We start from the raw sequence: 21,924 nt of genomic DNA on the forward strand, positions 1-21,924 counted from the left end.
AAAAAAAAAACAACCCAGAAAGGAGGCAAGAGAAATACAAAAGTGAGTTTTAAAAGTTTAAATGTGACACACTAGCTGTGAGAACATGCAGGTACAGTCAGGCCTGTATGTTGTTACAGAGTGATGCAACATTTGTTGCTTTAGCTATTTGCCAAAAACACTGTATTGATGTGCACTCTTTTTCAAAAGGCCAAAAGTTATTGTACTGTTGATTCAAAGCTGTTCCACAGACAGGGGTAGACTGTCCCCTGATTACATAGGTTAGGCTGCTGAAAGGGCTGTTGTATTTGGAGTTGTTTCTGGGATCAACATGAGCTGAAAAAGTTGTCAGTGCAAGTGAAATATAGCCATCATTATGCTACAATAGCCTATTACTCGCAGGCCAACAGGTACACCTGTTCGACTGCTCAACATAAATATCTAAATCACCAATCACAGGCAGTAACTTTGCCAGTGTATTTAGGCATGCCAACGTGGTTAAGACAATCTGCTGATGTTCAAACTAATTATCAGAAGAAAAGTGATTAAAGTGACTTGAAACATGGTGTGGTTCTCAGTGCCAGACAGGCTGATCCGAGTATTTTCGAAATCTGCTCATTTATTGGGACTTTCTCACACAAGCATCTCTCAGGTTTACAGAGAATAGGACATAAAAGGGGAAGAAAAAAAAGTCAGTTCTCTTGGCAAAAATGCTGTGTTGATGCAAGAGGTCAGACTACTTTGAGCTGATTGCAGATGTGCTACAGCAGCAGAAGACCACACCAGCTAAGAACACAAATCTGACGTTACATTTCACATGGACTCGCCAAAATTGGACTGGAGTTTGGAAAAATGTTGCCTGATCTGATGAGTTGATTTCTGCTGTGACGATCTGTTGGAAGGGTCTGAGTTTAGTGTAACCAACATGAATTCATCCTGCCTTGTAACAGCGGTTCAGGGTAGGGGTGTAACAATGTGGGCATCTTAGTACCAACTGAGCATCATTTACATGCCACAGCCCACCTTACTATTATTGCAGACCTTGTGCATCTCTTTATGAGCACAGTGTAGCCTTTTTTTGATGGCTGTTTCCAGCAGGATATTACACCGTGTCACAAAACTCAAAGCTTTAACTGGTTTCTTGAACATGAAAATGAGCTCACTGGAGGCAAATGGCCTCCATAGCAGTCAGATATCAATCCAGTAGAGCACCTTTGGGGTGTGATGGAACAGAGATTCACACCATTCAGAGATTCACCACTGACAAATTTGCAGCAGCAGTGTTGTTGTCATGTCAACATGGACCAAAATCTCTCAAGAAATGTTTCCAGCAGCTTGTTGAATCTTGTTGAAGAACCCAGTAATGGGTGATTACAAGATCCTTTCCATGGAAAATAAAAACCCCTGATAGGAAGCCAAGTAAAGAACTGTGTCTACGAGGAAAGTGTATCATAAAGAGAGACTGCCATGAGTGGAAATCCACAGTGTTCGCCACAAGTTACAAACAAATCATCAGTCTGAGGATTAGAAAAGCCAGATTAAACTTGGCTAAAAAAAAAAAAAAAACAACTAAAGAAGCCCAAACAGCTCTGAAACAGCACAAATGAAACTCAAATCAGCCTGTAAGGGAATGGACAGAGAAATGATGGCAGTGTGAGGAATGAGCATGATGGCTTCTAATGGATTGGGTCCGTGGTGTTTATTGATGATCTGACAGAAGTTAGAAGCAGCCTGATCAGTTCTGAGCTGTCTGCTCAAATATAGACAAATTCAGCAAAGGTTATTGGGCAGTAGTTTGCAGAAAAGATGGACAGTAACTTAAAATATCATGAAAAAGCAACACAAGAATTTCTGCAATGAATCAAAGAATCTCAGCCCAATCCTGCTGTAGTTCACTTGCTGAAGATGAAACTAAACGCTGAAACAAACAACTGAACACAGCTTCAGTGAAGGCTGCACACGTTCTTTGATGGTGGTCATAGTTTCCAGACACTGCTGATTGAGGACTGTGGTAAATGTAATACATTTTAGCCAGAGGCTATGCTTCAAATGCATCTCAGTTCCTTCATTGGAAAATCTATTACGTTTGCGTACAGAGCCAAAGTCATGTCACCCTCCATATACCATCAGACATAACTGTGTGAAAAATGAAAAAAAAGTTGTATTCTCTCAGTTTGTGGCTTTACTACTTTACTATAAGATCTAATTAATTCAGAAGAACAGTCATATACACTTGTTCCTAAGAAAATCATTGATGGGTCTTTAATAAACCGAGTTGTAGTATTATAGTGAAAGTCAACAAGTGACTGTAGGATTTCCTCCATCATTGTGACAAAATGACCATGGAAAGAAACGGTTTTAATATGTCTGTAATTCTCAACTACTTCCCACTTACATTTTGAACTGTCATTATATTCTTATATACAGAATTTTAGGGTGTGCAGACATTGTGACTTACACATAAAAACAGGTTTCACAATAATGTAACACAACAATGGGTGTTTTGTTCGGTTGTCACCATAAATCACAACAGTACACCAGTGGGGCTTAGTGCACAATACTGTGAATTCAGTTCACTGAATTCAGCCTGTTTCATTTCATGTGCTTATTGTGGGACAGTGCCAAAGTCTATGTGACATATATCAGGTATACAGGGCTACTGTTTTTGCAGCTACTATTCAAAAGAAATGACTGGACTTTGTCTTTGTGTAGTGAAAGGACATCAAACAGCACTTCCAGAGTGTCACTGCCTGCAAGCAGACTAGAGACTTCAAACTGTCTTGGCATTACTATACTGCGTGGATTATAATATTATGCAAACTCTGGAGCAAGAAATAGACATTATTTTACTTGTCATGAGGCTAATGCAGGTGCTTATTTTCCCCAGTCCATATTTACACAATGTAAAAAACAAACAAACATTCAAATGAGCTTGTGGATGTCATTTTAAATCCAACCTGGGTATAAAATTACTAACCATATCCATAGGCTTTAGTGTTTTAAATTTCTATTTCTTTAAATGCAGAATTGTGAAGACCTCAAAGTTCTCTCTAAATCCCAGAACAACTTTTCTTTTTTTTAGGAAAAATAATTTTCATAACAAATTTAAATAAACGTAATCCATACAGGAATCAGAGAGTTAAAACATTTTTTTCAAACCTTCTTCATCATCATCATCAACTTTATTTATAAAGCACTTTAAAACAACCACAGCTGACACAAAGTGCTGTACATTGGAACTGTAAAATAAAATTACATGAGATATAAATAAAAACCAAATAAAAGAAGAGTGAAATCGTTAATTAAATAACTACTTCAATTAAAAGAGAAACTAAGTCTCACTGAGGTTAAAAGCCAAGGAATAAAAGTGGGTTTTAAGACGTGATTTAAAAATGGACAGTGAAGGGGCCTCTCTGACGTGCATGGGCAAATTATTCCATAATTTTGGAGCCACAATAGAAAAGGCCCTGTCCCCTCTGAGCTTCCTCCTGGATCTCGGTACCTCCAGGAGGAAGCTGGTCAGCTGACCTGAGAGACCGACAGGGTATGTGGGGATGAAGAAGCTCAGAGAGGTAAGGCGGGGCAAGACTGTGCAGGCATTTAAAAACAAACATAAGAATTTTAAAATTAACTCTAAAAGACACAGACAGAGAGGCTAGCATGGGGGTTATATGCTCTCTTTTTCGAGTTCCTGTTAGGAGTCGTGCAGCCGCATTTTGAACCAGCTGCAGACGTGAGAGCAATGACTGACTGACCCCCACATAAAGTGAGTTACAGTAGTCCAGGCGGGAAGAAATAAAAGCATGGATCACTGTTTCAAGGTGCTGCCTCGAAAGAAAAGATTTTACTCTTGCCAGTCACCTTAAATGATAAAAACTGGACTTCACCACTGCTCTGATTTGGTTGTCCAATTTAAAATCACTGTCCAACTTAAAACCAAGGTCAGTAACAACAGGTTTAAAATAGACTTCCAGGGGTCCCAAATCTACAGAGGACGACTCGCAGGGACCACTGGGTCCAAACACCAACACTTCTGTTTTCTTTTCATTAAAATTTAAAAGGTTTAGAGCCAACCAAGCTTTAATGTCATCTAGACATGTCAAAAGAGGTTTTATGGAGATGCCATCCTTGTGCTTTAGTGGCAAATAAATTTGGCAGTCATCGGCATAACAATGAAATGAGATCCCATGCCTTCTAAGGATAGAACCCAGAGGCAATAGATACAGTAAAAAGAGCAGAGGCCCTAAAATTGAGCCCTGTGGGACACCGCATGAAAGAGGAGCAGAAGACGATTCGTAACCGAGAAGGCTGACAGAGAAAGTTCTATTTGACAAATAAGACCTAAACCAATTAAGTGCAGTGCCACCAATAAATAATTCTTAGGTAAAGATGTCTTTCAGGGGGTGCATTTGGGGGGTTGCAGCATAAAACTGCATTTTTTTCTTAGTATAGAACTGCTGTGTGCAGTGAGGAATTCCAGAGTGGCAGAGAAGTATGTAGGGCTGGTGCAGGGCATGTATGAGGACGGTAAGACGGTTGTGAGATGTGCAGTAGGACAGATGGGTTCAAGGTGGGGAGGTGAGATTGAATCAATTATCAGCTCTGACCCCTACTTGTTTGTACTGAAGACAGATGCAGTCAGGCAGGAGTCTGCACGGACTATGATTTTCACAGAGAATACAAATCCATAGTGAGAGTAGAAGGTGGGTGGAGGAGAGCCTGAAGAGGTGGAGGTTTGTACTGGAGAGGAGAAGAATGAACGTAAGTCAAAGCAATGCACGTGTTTATACCTGCCTCCCACTCATGCAGAGAAGAGGTGAAGAACAGAGTGCATGCAGGGTAGGAGTGGGTGGAGTCGAGTGTTAGAGGTGATTTGTGAAACCTGCTTCTTAATTCAGATCAAACTGAGCTTATTGTACTCGGCCCTGAAAATCTTAGAAATATGGTATCTAACCAGATTCTTACTCTGGATGGCATTACCTTGGACTCCAGTAATGCTGTGAGGAACCTTGGAGTCATTTTTGACCAGGACATGTCCTTCAACGCACATATTAAACAAATATGTAAGACTGCTTTCTTCCATTTGTGCAACATCTCTAAAATTAGAAATATCCTGTCTCAGAGTGACGCTGAAAAACTACTTCATGCATTTACTACTTCCAGGCTGGACTACTGCAATTCATTATTATCAGGAAGTCCTAAAAACTCCCTGAAAAGCCTTCAGCTAATCCAAAATGCTGCAGCAAGAGTCCTGACAGGGACTAGAAAGAGAGAGCATATTTCTCCTGTATTGGCTTCCCTTCATTGGCTTCCTGTTAAATCCAGAATTCAAAATCCTGCTCCTCACATACAAGGTCTTAAATAATCAGGCCCCATCTTATCTTAATGACCTTGTAGTACCATATCACCCTATTAGAGCACTTCGCTCTCACACTGCAGGCTTACTTGTTGTTCCTAGAGTATTTAAAAGTAGAATGGGAGGGAGAGCCTTCAGTTTTCAGGCCCCTCTTCTGTGGAACCAGCTTCCAGTTTGGATTCGGGAGACAGACACTATCTCTACTTTCAAGATTAGGCTTAAAACTTTCCTTTTTGCTAAAGCATATAGTTAGGGCTGGACCAGGTGACCCTGAATCCTCCCTTAGTGATGCTGCAATAGATGTAGGCTGCTGGGGGATTCCCATGATGCATTGAGTTTTTCCTTTCCAGTCACCTTTCTCACTCACTATGAGTTAATAGACCTCTCTGCATAAAATCATATCTGTTATTAACCTCTGTCTCTCTTCCACAGCATGTCTTTCATCCTGTTTTCCTTCTCTCACCCCAACCGGTTGCAGCAGATGGCCCCGCCCCTCCCTGAGCCTGGTTCTGCCAGAGGTTTCTTCCTGTTAAAAGGGAGTTTTTCCTTCCCACTGTCGCCAAAGTGCTTGCTCATAGGGGGTCATATGATTGTTGGGTTTTTCTCTGTATCTATGAAGCGCCTTGAGGCAACTTTTGTTGTGATTTGGCGCCATATAAATAAAATTGAATTGAAAATTGAATTATGGTTTGGAGAAGGTGGCACCGAATTAAAGACAGGAGAGTGAGCTGGAGGTGTTAAGACTTTCATTGAGAGTGACCAGAATGCACAGGATTAGAATTTAGTACATCAGAGGCACAGCTTAGGTTGGAGACAAAGTTAGAGAGGAAAAACTGAGGCAGTTTGGACATGTGCAGAGGAGAGATAGTGGATACACTGTACAAAGGATGCTGAAGATGGAGCTGACAGGCAGGAGGAAAAGAGGAAGACCACAGAGAAGATTATGTAGTGGAGGAGAACTTGCAGAGGGCTGGTATGAGGATGCTAGAGATGGAGTGAGATGAATGAGAGTGAGTGAGATGGAAGAAGATGATCTGCTGTGGCGACCCCTAAAGGGAGCAGCCGAAAGAAGAAGATGATGAAGAAGTTAACGGTTAGCACCCTGTCCTGAATGATGATCAGCTTCACCTAAAAAGGTAGCCTCTTTCATTAGTGCAACTTTAAGCGAGGTCATTGGTTGAAGTGTTGGGTGGGTGTGTGCAACATCGTGTATCTATGACCAATAGAATCTTCTTAAACTCGGGTTCGCTGGATTTCGACGGAGCTTTGTTCTTTGATTGGCAGCTCTCCAACAGCCTATGTAAGATGGGAGGAGTTGACCCCTCCCCGCATTTTTCGATTTGCCCGCCGCCCTTGTGCGTACGATCACGTGCTTGCAACGGGACAGCAGCAGAGGCGCGAACCCGGAAGAAGACAGACACCTCTGGTAGCAGCGGAGCTATCTGCTCCATGTGTACGCTGTCGCGAGGGTGAAGAGTCCGCGAGATCAAGCTGAGGATACGCTGTAGCGTTTTCTGTCTGAAGTCCGCACCTTGGAGTACACACGTTGTTAACGGCAGGGACTGACACGGACATGGCGACTTCCAGCTCCTGTGTGGTGGTAAGTTCTTCCCAAGTGAAATAAGAGACAGAAGGTGGTTGGAGGTTACCTCTGCATGCAGCCAAACAAGCTGTGTGTGGACGGGCTGTTAGCCGCAGTTATTAGATGATAGCTACCTGTGTGGACTGAGTACTCTTCACCACTCACACATCGGTAACTTTTTGTTGTATTTTACTTTATTTATTTTGCATGGATATTGTATTCAATACAGCTTGGCCTGTGGCGCTCTATAGACACGCGCTCCACATATGCCTTACGTACGTGACGCAAGCGGTGGACCCACTAACGTGTGGGTGTATGCGTCTGTCAGCAGAACCATTATACAAAATAACAAAGTGCTCGAAACGAACGAAGGGGTAAAGAAGGGGGCGTGTTAGAGCACGCGCCCTTTAAGTGTGGCTCCTAAGTAACGGTGCACGGCACTGTGTTTATGTTGGTGTAGAATAGAATAGAATAGAATTCAACTTTATTGTCATTGCACATGTCACAGGTACAGGGCAACGAAATGCAGTTTGCATCCATCCAGAAGTGCTTTAGCCATGATATAGATATATTACAATATATATTAGCAATAATATAGATATGTAAGTATATTACAGAAGTGGGTCTATTGTGGTATTTCTGTAATATACGAATATGCTGGGGCGGCTTTAGACCTCTGTATAAATCTTGCTTCCACGCTTGTATGAGAATGTGGTGTCTTTAAACCCTTTAGGATCCCGAGTGTGCGTGCAGTTTGGTATCGGTCCGACACCAAGTAAATACAGGGCCAGTACACATACCGATACTTTTCACTCGTAAAGGCAGCTGATGGAGAGGAGAGTAGTGGAGATGTCATCATTAATTTGACAATTCTAAATACATTTTAATGACAACCAAATCACTGTGATTTTTACCTTCCATCATAAGTAATCAACGTCATAAGTAGTTCTGTTGTTTAAATGTATTATAGGCTATAAATAAATATTTTATACCCATTTCCAAATAAACAATGAATTTAGCACAAGTCAAAGTATAGATCCTTTTGTGCTAGTATCGAGCCCATACCAATACCAGTATTGCTACTGATATTTGGCACGATTTGCCCACTTCAGTCTGAAATATAAAGTAGCTAACTGTAGAAGAGCTGCTTGGTGGTGTACAGTGATTGCATTATGGAAAATTAAATTGGCCCAGCAATGAAATAAATTAGATTTCACCACCAGTATGTGTGACATTACATCAAATATGTTGGTGTGGATGTCTGCGCTGCAGAGCTGATGTCACAGATGGAAAAAGTTCTCTTCTGCTTCTGGAAAAAGTAGTCCCAAGCTGTACTGAATTTTAAGCTTTTTTACGAATAAAGAAAAGACACACAGATGGACTGAAATAGCCGTTAACAAAAGATAAGTAACATTTACTTTTTCTTACATCATTCTGAGTCAAAATACAAGGTCCTACCTTACTGGATCTGTTGGTGTGTGTTTTGTGTTGTGCACTGTACTACAGGCTACCCTGGCCCCTACACTAGGATCAGTAAATAGATAACCGATGTGCTGTTTTTCAGGCTGTTGCCAGCATTTTAAGCCCAGTGTACTTGTGATCCTTTCTGGGAAACAGATTTCCCAAAACATTTGCAGACACAGATAATAAAGCAAAGTGTCCATTTGGCTAAAATGTATCTTTTTACTGTGCTGTTGTCTTAATCACATTGAAAGAAAAATTGGCAAGTTGTCAAACATAGACCAATATGCAAGCACAAAGGTCATCATTCCTTTGACCACAGTCTGGATCACTGGATTTGTTTTTCTGCGTTTTGATAAATGTTGATGCTTTATAACAGCAGTTATATGAGACATAGCTTAAGTTTAAAATATTAGGTAAATGTATGTGAAAGAAGTTTGTTTCTTTTCACTGTTATCTGCTCCTTGTCCTCTATAGATAAAGGATGTTGCACCAGCAGAGTGACATTTTGCTAGTTGTATTACCTTTGTTCCTGACCAGGGCTAGTCTGTAAGCACATTTCCAAATCATTGTGTGTTTACAGGGGTACGTATTTATTAAGGTGTTTCTATGACTGTTTTAGAATATCTGATATTAGTATTTGTTGCACATAATTGTGCTGTCTGCTGTCATTTTCTGAATTATTTTTGGGCTTTAAATGTATATGGGTTTTAAAATAGCTGCCATTTCTAATCAAGAGGGAAATTATGGTTGACTAAGAGACTCCTACTGAAGGCTAGAGTACTTTTAGAGTACTGGTTTCAAGCCTGCTGCTGACTTATTTCCTGCATTTCATCCCCCCTCCTCTCTCCATACTTTCCTGTCTCGTCTCTGCACCGCCCAGTCCAATAAAGGGTAAAATGCCCACAAATAAAGCAAATACAACTATGTTTTCTTGATTTGTTTTTCCTTGTTCCATTGTTTTTGTTTGGTATGATACATTTCTGAGTTCTTGAATATAAATACGAAGCAGGAAATGAACCGAATACGTCTTTAAAACAAACAGCAAGTCTGTGAGTAACAGTGGAACATACTCTTTCTAATCATGTGACTGTGATGACATCTGCTTTGTATCAGCCTTTATCAAGAGTTCACAAACTGACCCACATGTCAGCAGGACTAAAGGGAAAGGCTTTATTTCAGTGTAACTGCATGTGGCACGAGAATGGGAACCGTGTTATCCAGAGTTTTGGTGCGTTCATTCCTGTATTTGATTCAAATTCTGCACTGTCCCTTTCTCAGTTTTTCTCATCCCTCCCACGACTCCTCGAACTCTGTGCTGCAGCTGTCACATGATGCCAGTCATGTTGTTTGGTTTCTTGTGGTCTGCTGTTTGACCTGCAGCATAAAATGTAATTTTACAAATTACCAAGTACCTCCTTAGGAAGAGGCATACACTTCTGGAAGGAGATCAGATGGCAGTATCTTGCTGGACAAAATGTTTGTGAGGAGACCTTCAGCAGCAACAAAGGAATGATTCATTGGCGCTTTAATGATGTCCAAATTGGAAAACTTCGTCTTTCTGAGAATCCAGGGTTTTTTTCATGAGACGGCTCAGTGTGGCCCTAGGTGGTAAAATGAGGCAGATAAACTAGCGTGGCAGCAAAATTCGTGGGAAAGTAGACTTCCATTAACCTGATCTCTTTCACCTTGGTTGCCCTGTGTCAGGTGAGCCCCCCCCCCCATGCTCCTTGTTGGGTAATCCCTAGGGGTGCAACGATACACAAAATTCACGGTTCGGTTCGATACTTTGGTGTCACGGTTCGATATTTTTTCGATACAAAAAAAATGTTCATGCCTTTTTAATTTGTCATTTATTAAAATTATAAATATATATTTTAACTCAAAAGTACAGGTTTTAAATTTAATGTTGCTGAAACAAAAGTAATTAAAAAAATAAATATATCTCAGGGCTCTCAAAATTTCAAAATCCCTGGTAGCCCTTCGGGCAGGGACTCTTCAGTTTTTGGTAGCCCAAAATAAATGTAAGTAGCCCGAATAAAAAAGAGAGCAACTTTTTGATTAATGTTTTGTTTCCTGTTTTGTTTCCTTTACAATATTATACATTAAAGTATAAAATTGTAAAGGAAACAAAACATTAATCAAAAAATTGTTGAAAAACAAATTACAACATTTGTATAAAAATTACAATCATCAACTCAAATACTTGGTTCTAATTGAACAGAAATTTCTATGAACTTGTAAGAACTGTGTAGGACATGAATCAGTCTGTGTCAGATCCTGAATTTGAAATTTCCACTGAAGTCACGGGTAAGAGACAAGTGGAACCAAGATCGAGGCCATTTGCTTTTTGAAGTTTGCTAAATTTTGCCAGTGGTAGTTCACTCTTTGCAACATAGTACGCTGTTCTAAACAGATTTTTCAGGTTTATTTTTAGTATGTTATTTGCAATTGGTGTTTGTTCTGGGAAAGATATTGCAGACTGAGCAATAATGCATTTCTCATGGGTTCTAATAGGGGCCTTTCTTAAAATGACTGGTCCCAGTAACAAAGGCACTTGTCGACTCAGAAATCGAGGGAAAACCAACAACACACCCGGCAGAACATTATGTTATTTACACGGGTGCACATAAGTGGTCCGCATGTGCGCATTCGCTGTCAACATAAAAGACGTGCACCAGATAAGAAGTTGCAATGCGCATTTGCGTCCATATAAAAAGCACTGTTTTTGTCCGCTAGAGTGGGATTTTCACGGCACATTCCGCACCACATCTCTGTGCGTTCATCATTTGTTTGAAGCCAGCTCACCTCCTGCAACCACTTTTCCGAGAATACGCGCTTCTTTTGTGGTTCGGACTCCTTCTGACATTTGTTTGGAGGTGGAGGAACACCAAAGTAATTGCTTAAAGGAGCTTCTTCGACATCTTTAAGAGTTTTAAACAAATGTCTGTCCTCCTCCAGAAAATCTTATGTATGCAAACACGCGTTGCAACTTCATATCTTGTGCGCGTTTTTGTTTTTGTTTTTTTGTTGTTGTTTTTTTGGACAGCGAATGCGCACCTGCGGACCACTTATGTGCAGCCCCGGTTATATAGCTCGTCATATTGCAGCCACAGAAATTCTTTTGTCCATGAAACCATAAAGCTGCACTTTCTTTTTGCCTTATAGTCTGATTTGTCATAACTTTTCCGTTTTGTGGTAAGCTTTTCTTTGGCTGTCACTTCTTCTGCTGAGTCTTATTTGGCTCAGCAGAACTAAAATATATATCCTGCTGCTTTTACACACACACACACACACACACACATAACGTCAGCGATTCTCTGCGCGATCAACCTCTCATATGTTTAAGCTTGCTGCGGGAGATTTCACTTGTCATGTTTGCATAGTAAGCTAACGATTGATAAGACGATGTCAGAGGAATTGGTGCGCAAATTATCATCACTCACCAATCAGTGCTGTCGCTCTCTATACACAGTTCGCGCGATTGCAAAGTGAAAGCAAAAAACAAGCGCAAAAAACAAGCGCAAATTCAAACGCGATTTCAATATGTCACATATTGACAGTGGCTCACCGATGCCAATGACATAATTACCCAGCTACATTTCCGAAAGAATGCAAAAGCATTAACATATATTTTTCCTTCCTATGATAGTCCGACGGGCAGGGCAGAGATAGATTTTGGTAGCCCGACTGGAAAAATCGCTAGCCCCGGGACGTCGGGCTAGCGATTTTGCAAGCCCTGTGTTACAGGCATGGCCCTTTAAGGATGAAGCCTGATGGGAAATGTGTTCGGGGTGTGTGTGTGTGTGTGTGTGTGTGTGTGTGTGTGTGTGTGTGTGTGTGTGTGTGTGTGTGTGAGGAGAGAGAGCGGAGAAGGGGAAAAAGTAACGGTTAGCTACAGAAGAGACGGAAAGAAAATAAATAAAAGGAATATAATAACTCCCTCGACAGCCAGAGTTGTGTCGGCGATGCTTGCTGTGAGTAAACTGTTTCAGCCCACTGTACGCGGTGTTCGTGCCTTAGAGAAGAAATAAAGTTCAGTGAAGCAGTTTCCTACGCCTCCTTCGATCTTTTTGCTAGCGGAGTTGACCTGTCTAGTAAGCTGTTGCCGGCTACGAGTCAGTTACAGAACCTTCAAGTAACTGCCAGAGGTTTCCGGATCTGGCGCGGTAACACCTGTATCTGATTGAGGAATCACTCATCTTTGGAAAAGAGAGTTTATTACAGAGAAATGGCTCTTTCCAAAATAAAAGCTATACTATACGCTTCTTCTGGGCTATATTCTCAGCAGCATATTGTAGCGGGTCAGGGCTGTTCGGGGTTCTGTTTGTACAGTTATGTTTTGTTTATGTTGCCATAGTGACGGGTGACGCCCTCTCACTGCGACGGTGTGTCCTTCCGGGGTCAGAGGGCGCCCTGTGTGTTGTTGTTGTTGTTGCTGTGCGGTTGCCGCGCTGAGCAGTTAGCTAGCGGCAGTGTTCTTCTGCAGATGTCAATAAACGGCTGTGCTCCCTGGCTAGCTCACGGGAAGCAAGACCAAACGATACCTCCGTCTCCTCCTTGTCTGAGCTCGCCACAATATTAAACATATCAGGTCCCCATAAGGAGAATCATGTGCTAACGGCTGTCTAAATGACTCGGGTAAAGTTTGTAGCATGCATGCTTGTTGTTTTTGTCTGCTTCCACTTGTCTTTGCACTAGGATGATGTCGGCATAAATGTGCAGTCATATTCGTTGTGTTCCCCACTAGTGCTGTCAGCGTTAATCTCGTTGAAATGACGTTAAATGGTAAATGGCCTGTATTTATATAGCGCTTTACTAGTCCCTAAGGACCCCAAAGCGCTTTACATATCCAGTCATCCACCCATTCACGCACACATTCACACACTGGTGATGGCAAGCTACATTGTAGCCACAGCCACCCTGGGGCGCACTGACAGAGGCGAGGATGCCGGACACTGGCGCCACCGGGCCCTCTGACCACGGTTAACGCCACAACACGGCAAATCTCCGTTAACGAGCTACCCCTGGTGGGGCTAGACGGCCAACACGTTAACGAGCTAACTGCGCTAACACACTAGTTCCCACCCATGTAATTGAGCATTGCGTGGCACATCCAACATACTGTTTTACTTTAGTCCATGACACGCTTACCTTCAGGGTCATACGTCACATGAAAACCAAAATAATTCCAAACGCCAGATCTGAATGAGGGTGGGGGAGGTTCAATTTGCCATGTTGCAAGGGGAGCTTAACTTCTGTCTCGCTAGCTTGCCCTGCGCTCTTCCTTCTGACGATGCTATCTGTGTTGAACGCTCAGTGGATCTGCGCTCGACAGTGCAGCCTAGGCGGAGTAGTCGAACGCAGATTCACTGAGCGCTCAACACAGACAGCATCGTCAGAAGGAAAGTTGATAAAATAAATTACAAATTTTGTATTGTTCATACATATGCGTACCGAACCGAAAGCACTGTATCGAACGGTTCAATATCGATACGAGTATCGTTGCACCCCTAGTAATCCCCCCCCCGAGATTTTTCTTTCAATTCTTTTGTGCTAATGTTTTTTCTTATTATTATTTTCAGATCAGTGATGAGGAGCAGGGTTATGACTTGGACCTTTTCTGCATACCAAAGCACTATGCAGCTGACCTCGAGAGGGTCTATATCCCACATGGACTCATCTTGGACAGGTGGGTGGTCCCATTCATACAGCTATGACTTGCCAGAGATTTCCTGCAAGTGGTGGATGAAAGTGCTCTGTTAAACCTGGATTCACTGATTAATGCAGACAAACTTACAGCAATCAGAAATCTTTCAGAAACATTTGCTTGCTGACACAAACTGAAAAGAAATGACAACTTCTGCTGACTGTTGCAGAACATTGAGGTCACTATCCTCTATTTCTTGCTCCCCAAACCGTGTGATATCAGGACTGAGAGGCTGGCCAGAGAGATCATGAAGGAAATGGGTGGACACCACATCGTGGCTCTCTGTGTGCTGAAAGGGGGCTACAAGTTTTTCGCAGACCTGCTCGACTACATCAAGGCTCTGAACAGGAACAGCGACCGCTCCATCCCAATGACGGTCGACTTCATACGCCTCAAGAGCTACTATGTAATTGATCCGTTTTATAGTTTTTCTTTAAATCACCAAAGCCTCTTGGAACTTTTTTTTCTTAGAGTATACACTTAAAAAAAGTGGAAATAAACTAAAAAGTTTGGCTGATGATTAAAAGTTGCTTAAATTATAAAAGTAAAATGCAAAACAGCACAGTAGGGAAAGGATTCGGCAAATAAATGATGGTCGTATGCGGCCATGCCGCCATACATCTCAGTCAGCCCACTGGGGATGCCTGGAAATATAAAGCCTGAACATCAATTAAATTATTAAAATAAAAAATATGAAGTCTGTCTAGAGCAATGAAGAAACTGCATGAACGCAAAACAACCCATAAATGTTGTTTCTAATCATTTTCAGCCTCAGACTTCATGGTTTGACTTTCTGTCTTTGACCTTCTTGTTGCATCAGTCCATTTGTTTATGCACAGCTCTCTTAGGCTCCTGCCACAGCATTGCAGTCAGGTTGAGGTCTGCACTTTGACTGAGCCGTTGATTTTTCTTTTTCAGCCATTCTGTTGTAGTTTTGCTGCTGTGCTTGGACTCATTGTCCCATTGCATCATGCAAGCTTTAGCTGTCAGACAGTTGGGCTCATATTTGACTCCAGAATACTTTGGGGTAGGGCTGTTCGATATAACGATATATATCGGATGACGATATAAAAACGTCTATCGTTTCATTTTACGCTATCGTTTGTTTCGTGGTGTCGCAAAATAAACTGTTTACGACAATATTTTTCACCGTTTTGATGGTCACTGTAGTGGCTATATTAATTTCTTAAAGTTCTCTATTTCTCTTATATTTTATATAACCACACTACGGACAGACAAGCGCCTGTTTTTATGCGTTGTTGTTAACAACAACGACGGTAACACCATTGTGTGTCTGCTTGTTTATGTTCCACGTAAACCTTTCACAATAAAGCTCAAGATCCTGTTTAGACTTTTCAAAATAAACTGAACCACGTGAAAGAGCAGATTATTTACGGATGAGAAGTAAAAAAGAGCCGAGAGGTGCTAAAAAATAAACCTTAGACTCAAACGTTAGAACAGGCTTTTGTGTCTGGTCTTTTGCACGACTCTGTGCCGCCCTGTGAAAGACTCTTTCTTGCCAGTCTGAAGGTTTCCTTTATTCTTTTCCTATTTTTGTCTGCACAGAATGACCAGTCGACGGGTGAAATCAAAGTAATCGGTGGAGACGACCTGTCTACTCTGACAGGCAAGGTAAAGACAGCTAGCTAAAACTCTACTGACATGATTAAAAATATTAAAGGCTGGTTTTTACCCCCTTGTTTTTTCTCCAATCTAAAGTTGCTAGCAGTCAGCATGAGCAGATATTTGAAAGAAATATATCCACATTTAAGCAAAGCCATTGTTTTCATGTAATCATTTCCTAAATGTCTTACATTAATTTAAAACAGGCCTGTTTATGTGGTTGTAAGTAAAACAGCTCCCACATAGTTACAGCCTTTTGCACTGTTGCAAGCATTCCCTGTGTAATCAGGAGACCACAGCTCTCCTACTCAGCTCAGTTGCATTTTAAGATGACTTGTTTTTCACTTGATTAATGGCTTTTTCTTTTTTTTTCTTGCACACAGAATGTCTTGATTGTGGAGGTACGTACTGTTTTTCATCTGTATTAAAGTAGGCAGCTGTTATTTCCAGTAGTGCTTATCTGTGCTCCTCTTTTGTGCTTCTAGGATATTATCGACACAGGGAAGACGATGAAGACGCTATTGCAGCTCCTCAAACAGTACAATCCTAAAATGGTCAAAGTAGCGAGGTAATTCATGGCTTCACTGAACTGCTGGAGTTTTACTGGAAAGCTGCTTCAGACTGGTATGTTTCAGGCTGAGGGGTTTTAAGCAGCTAGAGCAGATTTTGATCATCATTTTGGTTTGTGTCTTCAGTTTGCTGGTGAAGAGAACCCCAAGAAGTGTTGGCTACCGACCGGATTGTGAGTTGATTATTTGTAACTTGTGAATTCCTAACAGACTTTGGTTGAAGTTCAGCTCATAGAACAGTTTGTTAAACTGCAACAATGAAGATGTAAGAAAATCTTCACGTGTTCTTTTTCTTTTTCTCCCAGATGTAGGATTTGAGGTCCCTGACAAATTTGTGGTGGGTTATGCGCTAGACTACAACGAGTACTTTAGAGATCTAAACGTAAGTATTTGAAAGAGATAAACAGTATCGTGTAAAAGTCTTGAGCCCTCTAATATTTCATTTCTTTTTCTTGCAAGCCTTTTAGACTTTATTGTAAGTTTTTAAAATGGTCTTGGGCCATAGTTCTCCAGGTTTTCTGAAGGTCTCTCAAAGATTTTCTTTAGACATTGGCTTCTTTTTCACTCATTTTCATTCCAGAGGTTGTCTTTAGACACTTTGTTACTAACAGCCTGTCTCAAAAGGTATTCATTAACAGTTTGACCCAGTTTAACCAGCCATTTAACACTAACCTATGAATAAATCAAGCATAAAAACGCACCCAACTCAAGGGATGAACCAGTGCTGACTCTTCACATTGCAGGCGACTTGGCAAAGAACTGATTTTAAATTATATCTTTATGGGAACCTGTCGCAGGAACACCTGACACATTTTACCTTACCAAACAAAACGGGAACAAAACAAATATCAGTTTTGTTCTTATATCAGTTTCAAGTCTTTGTCTTTTCCACTTGTCTTTATAATTTTCTTCATAACTGCCTCGGCCCTGTGCTCATACTGAGGCCGCTGGCTTGTGTCTGGCTCTGAGTTCTGGATGGTTTGAGCTTTAGGCACTTTGACTTTGTCAGATTCTTTAAAATGTCCACGGTCAGCTGGGTGATTTTAAGTGTATTATTGGGTTTGTTATGAATTCTATTGATGCTTTTGTTTCAATTGATCTCACAGTGAAGAGCTTAAGCAACATATTAGCATGTGGCAGTAAGATTTTGCACAACTATTTCCCAGCACCACTGTGTGCGTGTGTGTTGTACATACACGAAATAGATCATCTGGTAGTCAGAGCTGACCGGCCTGTCAGGGTCAAGAACTGATTCCATTTCCCAGGCAGTTCATCCATCTATCCATCCATTCGCTTCCGCTTGTCCTTTTCAGGGTCGCCGGGGGTGTTGGAGCCTATCCCAGCTGTCATAGGGCGAGAGGCAGGGTACACCCTGGGCAGGTCGCCAATCTGTTGCAGGGCTAACACAGAGAGACAGACAACCATTAGCGCTCACATTCACTCCCGCATTCACACCTGTGGGCAATTTAGACTAATCAATTAACCTATCCCCACAAACTGCATGTCTTTGGACGGTGGGAGGAAGCCGGAGTGCCCGGAGGGAACCCACGCAAACACGGGGAGAACAAACTCCACACAGAAAGACCCCGGCCTGATGGTGGAATTGAACTCAGGACCTTCTTGCTGTGCGGCACCAGTGCTAACCACCGTGCTGCCCAGTTCCCAGGCAGTTGATCTGTATATTGAAAAGGTCGCCCCGTGGCTCAGGGGGATGGGAACCTGTAACCGGAAGGTCAACGGTTCGATCCCCGGGCTCTCTGTCCTGGTCGTTGTGTCCTTGGGCAAGACACTTTACCCTACCGCCTACTGGTGATGGCCAGAGGGGCCGATGGCGCGATATGGCAGCCTCGCTTCTGTCAGTCTGCCCCAGGGCAGCTGTGGCTACAACTGTAGCTGCCTCCACTAGTGTGTGAATGTGAGAGTGAATGAAGTGGAATTGTAAAGCGCTTTGGGTGCCTTGAAAAGCGCTATATAAATGCAATCCATGGCTCAGGGGGATGGGAAACTAATGGACATTATTATGAACATAGAAAAGTCCGATTTTGATCCAGTATACAATACTAAGAATGGCTTAACTTTTCAGCATAAGAATTCAGGCTGTGTGGAAGAACAAACGTGGTCATAACAAATATTGACTTTCAAGTTTGTTGCATTTGTACAAACTCTTTTTTTGCTCTCTGTAGTTCCATTTCTGTTTTCGTTTCTGTCAATCACTACAGCCGTTTCCTAATTTCCTAGTAAAATATAAGAAGTGGCTCAAGACTTTTTCCTAGTACTGTAACTCATATTTTAAAACTATTTTTGTCTTTATACATCTCTGACAGAATTAAGTGTATTTTTTCTTTTCTTTTCTGTTCCAGCATATCTGCGTCATTAGTGAAACAGGGAAGGAGAAGTACAAAGCATGAAGAGCACCTCGTAACAGTTTTCAACATTTGGTTATTTCATTTCCATTTAGCATTGATGTTATATTTCATTGCTTTGTATTGTGTCATGAGAATATAATCGGCTTGCTCAGGGTCCCTGAGGATACACCCAACGTGATAATCCCGTGTTTGAATCACCACGCATGGACACGCAAAGGTTTCAATTTTTTGCATTCGATTGCTTGAGAAAGAATCACGTCTGGGTTTAATAGAATGGATCCCAGCTTCACCTTGAATTAGAATATTGCTTTTATGGTCCCCACTTTTATTCCTTTTTTATTTTTTAATTGAGAGCATTTTAGGGAAATGCTGCTAGCTTCAAGTGCAGTCGCATAATTGTTGTGCTGCCATAAGATTTACAACCTCCTCTTTCATATTTTGTATTTTGTGTAAAATGATTATTGTTATTATTATTAATAATATTATTATTTTGTGTTTGTGTAATTCTACCTGAAACTATTAAAATGTGCTTGTTTTTTTGTTTTTTTGTTTTATGGGACACCTTAAGAGGAAGTTAAATTTTATTGAAGTGTGTGTATATATTGGAAGAATACTTCACTTTTCTACGGTACTGTTTTGTAACGCTGAAGAAACATTAGGTAGAAAAGTAAATTGCTGCTGTCCCTGATTAAATTATGTAGACATTGGTAAACCTGAGAAGAAATTTATGAAAATGAATGAAATCAAAGCTTTAGAGACATGCACTTCCTTTGTGTAACATAAAAGGTGATCCTTTTAACGCTGCAGATATTCAATCACAAACTGTTAATGGTTAAGAATCTTTCATTTGAATATTTGAAATTCCTAATCTGTATCTACATATGTTTTATTCACACATAATTTAATTAAAGGCCCCTTTTTAAAAAATATCCTTTTTGTTTGCAGTTTCGCTAAATTAAATGTTCTGTAATCGTCAGTGTTGCAGCACCAGCCATTAAATTTTTCCACACCAAACCTGAAAGAAAGTTTTTCATTTTACTATTACAGCAAGTTATTGATATATTGAAACACGAAGTGCCAAAAAATCTAAATAGTGACAGAGACAGAATGATGCTGCCAAGATTTGGTCTTCCATCTTTGCTCATTAAGATCATGAACATTTGAGCTCCTGTTGTCTGATCTTCATTTGGAAATTGAAGCTAACATTGGGGGATAATTATTTGGTCCCCTGATGATTTGTGAGATTTTTAAGTTTGCTCTCTTGCAAAAAATCTGTAATTTTATAGCAGTTGCATTTTAATGGAGAGAGACAGAATATTAACCAAATATCCAGAAAAAACCCAACACGTTACCTAAAAGTCATACACTGTTTCCATGTCACTGACTGAAATAAGCATTTGATCCCTAAGCAAAAGATGACTCAGTATTTGGTGGAGAAACCCTTGTTGCCAAGCGCAGCAGTAAGACGTTTGCACACAGGAGGGATTTTGGTCCACTCCTCTTTACAGAAACTCTAAATCCTTTATATTTCTTGGCTGCTGCCTGGCAACTTGAAGCTTCAGCTCCCTCTGCAGATTTTCATTAGACTGAGGTCTGGAGACTGGACAGGCCACTTCATGACTATAATGTGCTGCTTCTTTAGCTACGTCTTTGTTGCCTCTGGCTTGTTTTTGGTCAGTGTTACGCTGGAAGACCCATCCACAACCCATCTTCAGGTGTTGTGGCTGAGGGAAGGAGGACTTGGTCCAGGATTTAACGGTACATGTCTCTGTCCACTGGCCCCTCTTGTACTCTTACTAGAAAAACAACCCCAAAGCATCATGTTCCCACCTCCGTGCTTGACTGTGAGGATGGTGTTCTTTGGGTCAAACTCAGCATTTCTCTTACTCCAAAACACGGTGGGCCAAGTTGATGCCAAAGAGCTTGATTATGGTTTCATCTAAATGCAGCACTTTGTTCCAAACCTCTGAATCATTTAAATGTTCACTAGAAAGTTTAAAACCGACGAATTTCCCAGAGGAACCCACCCGAGGGATTAATAAAGTTTTATCTTATCTCTTACATGTGTCTTCTTGAGCAAGGGAACTGTGTGGGCACTGCAAGATTTCAGCACATTACTGCGTAGTGTGTTACCAATGGTGCTCTTGGTGTCTGTGGTCCCAACTGCCTTCAGATCATTAAGAAGCTCTTCCTGTGTAGTTTTGGGCCGATTCACCACCCTTCACATGATCATCTTGACCTTGGGAGCCCCAGACGAAGAGCGATATATGGTCATGTGATACTTATTCAATTCTCAAATAATCTCACCAACAGTTATCTCCTTCTCACCAAGACTTTATTGTGTTGTAGCCCATTCCAGCCTTGTACAGGTCTACAATCTTTTCCCTGACGTCCTTTGACAGTCTTGCCCATGGTAGTGGAGAGACTTCAAACAATCAATCTTTAGGAGGCAGAATTCTTGCTTGGTTGGAGAACATCAAATACTTATTTGTGACACTGAGTGACATGCAACTCAATTCACAACTTGTTGTTTGTTCATATTCTGTCTCTCGCCGTTAAAATGAAAGGTCCCATCATAGCTGTCATGGGGCAAGAGATGGGGTATGCTCTGAAAATGTATCCAGTGCGTCAAAGGACGAAGAGAAAGACATTTTACCTAGAGCAAACATGCATGTCTTTACATCGACGTAACTTTGTGCTGAACACTGTGGGAGGTCAAGATCTCTGCCTAAGTAAATAAATAAATCTGGGTAAATTCCCAGATCATTAAACATGCAACTATTTTGCTGGTAATAGCTGAAATGAGTAAAGAAAATCAACAGCCTATTTATGCAAGATAATTCATAATTTTATTGAGGGGGTTATATTGGTTGGGTCTGATTATTGGGGGGGTCATAACCCCCCTGGACATTACACCTCGGTGTCTTTAGACTGTGGGGGGAAGCCTACACAGGAAGGCTCCAGCTAACCAGCAACCTTCTTGCTCTGAGGCAAGAGTGCCAACCACTAATTAATAATTACTGTGGTTTTTAATTTGTGCTGTTGATGAAAAGCCACTCATGTTTGCAGATGCACCGCTCACATTTGTTTTCATACTGACTGGATGTTATTTTAACTCTAGGCACTAGATTATATTCCAATTTCATGTGTCAAGTCTAATGGAAACTGTGTGTTTCCTCTTACCTCAAACTGAGACTAATCTTAACCATAACCAGCTGTGTTTCATGATGCTTATCAAGACCCAGCCTTAAATTAACCACTTTTCTCTGCCTAGTTTG

General features: G+C 41.2%; 1 protein-coding gene across 1 annotated transcript; it reads left to right on the forward strand.

Moving 5' to 3' along the window:
• Nucleotides 1-6,707: 6,707 nt before the first annotated feature.
• hprt1 (hypoxanthine phosphoribosyltransferase 1) lies at nt 6,708-19,667 on the forward strand. Its single transcript, XM_040015305.1, has 9 exons — nt 6,708-6,935; nt 13,964-14,070; nt 14,311-14,494; nt 15,655-15,720; nt 16,095-16,112; nt 16,197-16,279; nt 16,407-16,453; nt 16,586-16,662; nt 18,641-19,667. Exons 1-9 carry the CDS (start codon nt 6,909-6,911, stop codon nt 18,686-18,688), a joined length of 657 nt encoding a protein of 218 aa, XP_039871239.1. The 5' UTR covers nt 6,708-6,908; the 3' UTR covers nt 18,689-19,667.
• The last annotated feature ends 2,257 nt before the right edge of the window (nt 19,668-21,924 follow it).

Source organism: Simochromis diagramma, unplaced genomic scaffold (assembly GCF_900408965.1).
Source record: "Simochromis diagramma unplaced genomic scaffold, fSimDia1.1 OVJJ01000685.1, whole genome shotgun sequence".
NCBI lineage: Eukaryota > Metazoa > Chordata > Actinopteri > Cichliformes > Cichlidae > Simochromis > Simochromis diagramma.